This window comes from Cebus imitator, unplaced genomic scaffold (genome assembly GCF_001604975.1).
Source record: "Cebus imitator isolate Cc_AM_T3 unplaced genomic scaffold, Cebus_imitator-1.0 Scaffold166, whole genome shotgun sequence".
In the NCBI taxonomy this organism is placed as follows: domain Eukaryota; kingdom Metazoa; phylum Chordata; class Mammalia; order Primates; family Cebidae; genus Cebus; species Cebus imitator.
The window spans coordinates 3056241-3057689 of record NW_016107481.1 but is presented as its reverse complement, the minus strand read 5'-3'; the positions used below and the strand labels follow the sequence as shown (position 1 = coordinate 3057689).

At 38.9% G+C, this 1449-nt stretch overlaps 1 protein-coding gene across 3 annotated transcripts in view; it reads left to right on the top strand.

The window, feature by feature from the left end:
- DIPK1A (divergent protein kinase domain 1A) overlaps positions 1–1449 on the top strand; it is a 124257-nt gene that overhangs the window by 116574 nt on the left and 6234 nt on the right. For all 3 annotated transcript variants that reach the window (XM_017544171.2, XM_017544172.2, XM_037744149.1), the window contains exon 3: positions 453–560. In XM_017544171.2, the coding sequence (XP_017399660.1) occupies positions 453–560 (108 nt within the window). The remainder of the gene's footprint in view (positions 1–452; positions 561–1449) is intronic.

The following is a 1449-nucleotide window of genomic DNA, read 5'->3' as shown; positions in this document are numbered from 1 at the left end:
AATTAGCCGAGCGTGGTGGCAGATGCCTGTAGTCCCAGCTGCTGGGGAAGCTGAGGCAGGAGAATCGCTTGAACCCAGAAGGCAGAGGTTGCAGCGAGCTGAGATTGTGCCACTGCACTCCAGCCTGGGCAACAGAGTGAGACTCCGTCTCAAAAAATAATAATAATAATAATAATAATAGAGTGCCTGTATTCTTGGAAGGAGTAGATAACACACCACCTCAGACTATGTCAAGTGGGAAAAATAGTTTCAAAATTCTATACACACCCCAACAGCAACAAGCTTTCTCATCATCATATAGATATAAGTAGCAGAGCTTAGATGAAATCCAGGTCTAAGTCCAAAGCCTCAGCTCTTTTTGCCATAGAACTTTCTCATAAAGGATATAGATATCTCTTTATGTTTCTTCTTATATTTTTCTATTAACTACTTTTTTATTTCCTGATTTTTAGTGTGACAAGTACAAGACTGGAGTTATTGATGGGCCTGCATGTAACAGCCTTTGTGTTACAGAAACTCTTTACTTTGGAAAATGCCTATCCACCAAGCCCAACAATCAGGTATGGACATTATGAATTAACATTCCAGAATTATAGAGTACTATAATTTTACCAGAAATTAAAGGCATTATTAAAATAATTCTTGAACTAAAGCTTTGAGACATTATATGTATTTCAATTTTATATGCTTTGATTCATTAATTCAACAGGCATTTATTTTATTTTATGTTTTTAAAACAGGATCTGTTGTCCAGGCTAGAGTACAGTGGTGAGATCTCAGCTCACTGCATTGATAGAGCATGCAGTATCAGGAATGGTGAGAAGTGCTTTGGAGGATGTGATCAGAGAAGACCTTTCTGAGATAATATTTGTGCCCATACCTTAATAGAGAATTCATAGGCATGGGCAAAGGACAGGATGAACTAAATCACAAAAGAAGAACTGCAAACAGCTGATGAACATAATGAAAAAAAGTTCTACCTTACTTTTCATCAGAGAAATAAGAATAAAACAGTAGGATATCTAATTGGGGTAAAAGAAAATACAACAAACATCCTGAACAGTGGAAAATTGCATTTTAATGTTCATCTTTTGATTCCTAAATTTTCCTATATAAATATGCATTACTCTTATAGAAATTTAAAATAATTTTTAGGTTGACAATACTAATCACCTTAAAGACAATTTCTAAAACAAAGTCCAACATTGGAGTGTCTCCTGCATGCCAGGCACTGTTTGAGGCACTGAGGGAGACAGATAAAGCCTCTGGCTAGGCCGGGCGCGGTGGCTCAAGCCTGTAATCCCAGCACTGTGGGAGGCCGAGGCGGGTGGATCACGAGGTCAAGAGATGGAGACCATCCTGGTCAACATGGTGAAACCCCGTCTCTACTAAAACTACAAAAAATTAGCTGGGCATGGTGGCGCGTGCCTGTAATCCCAGCGACTCAGG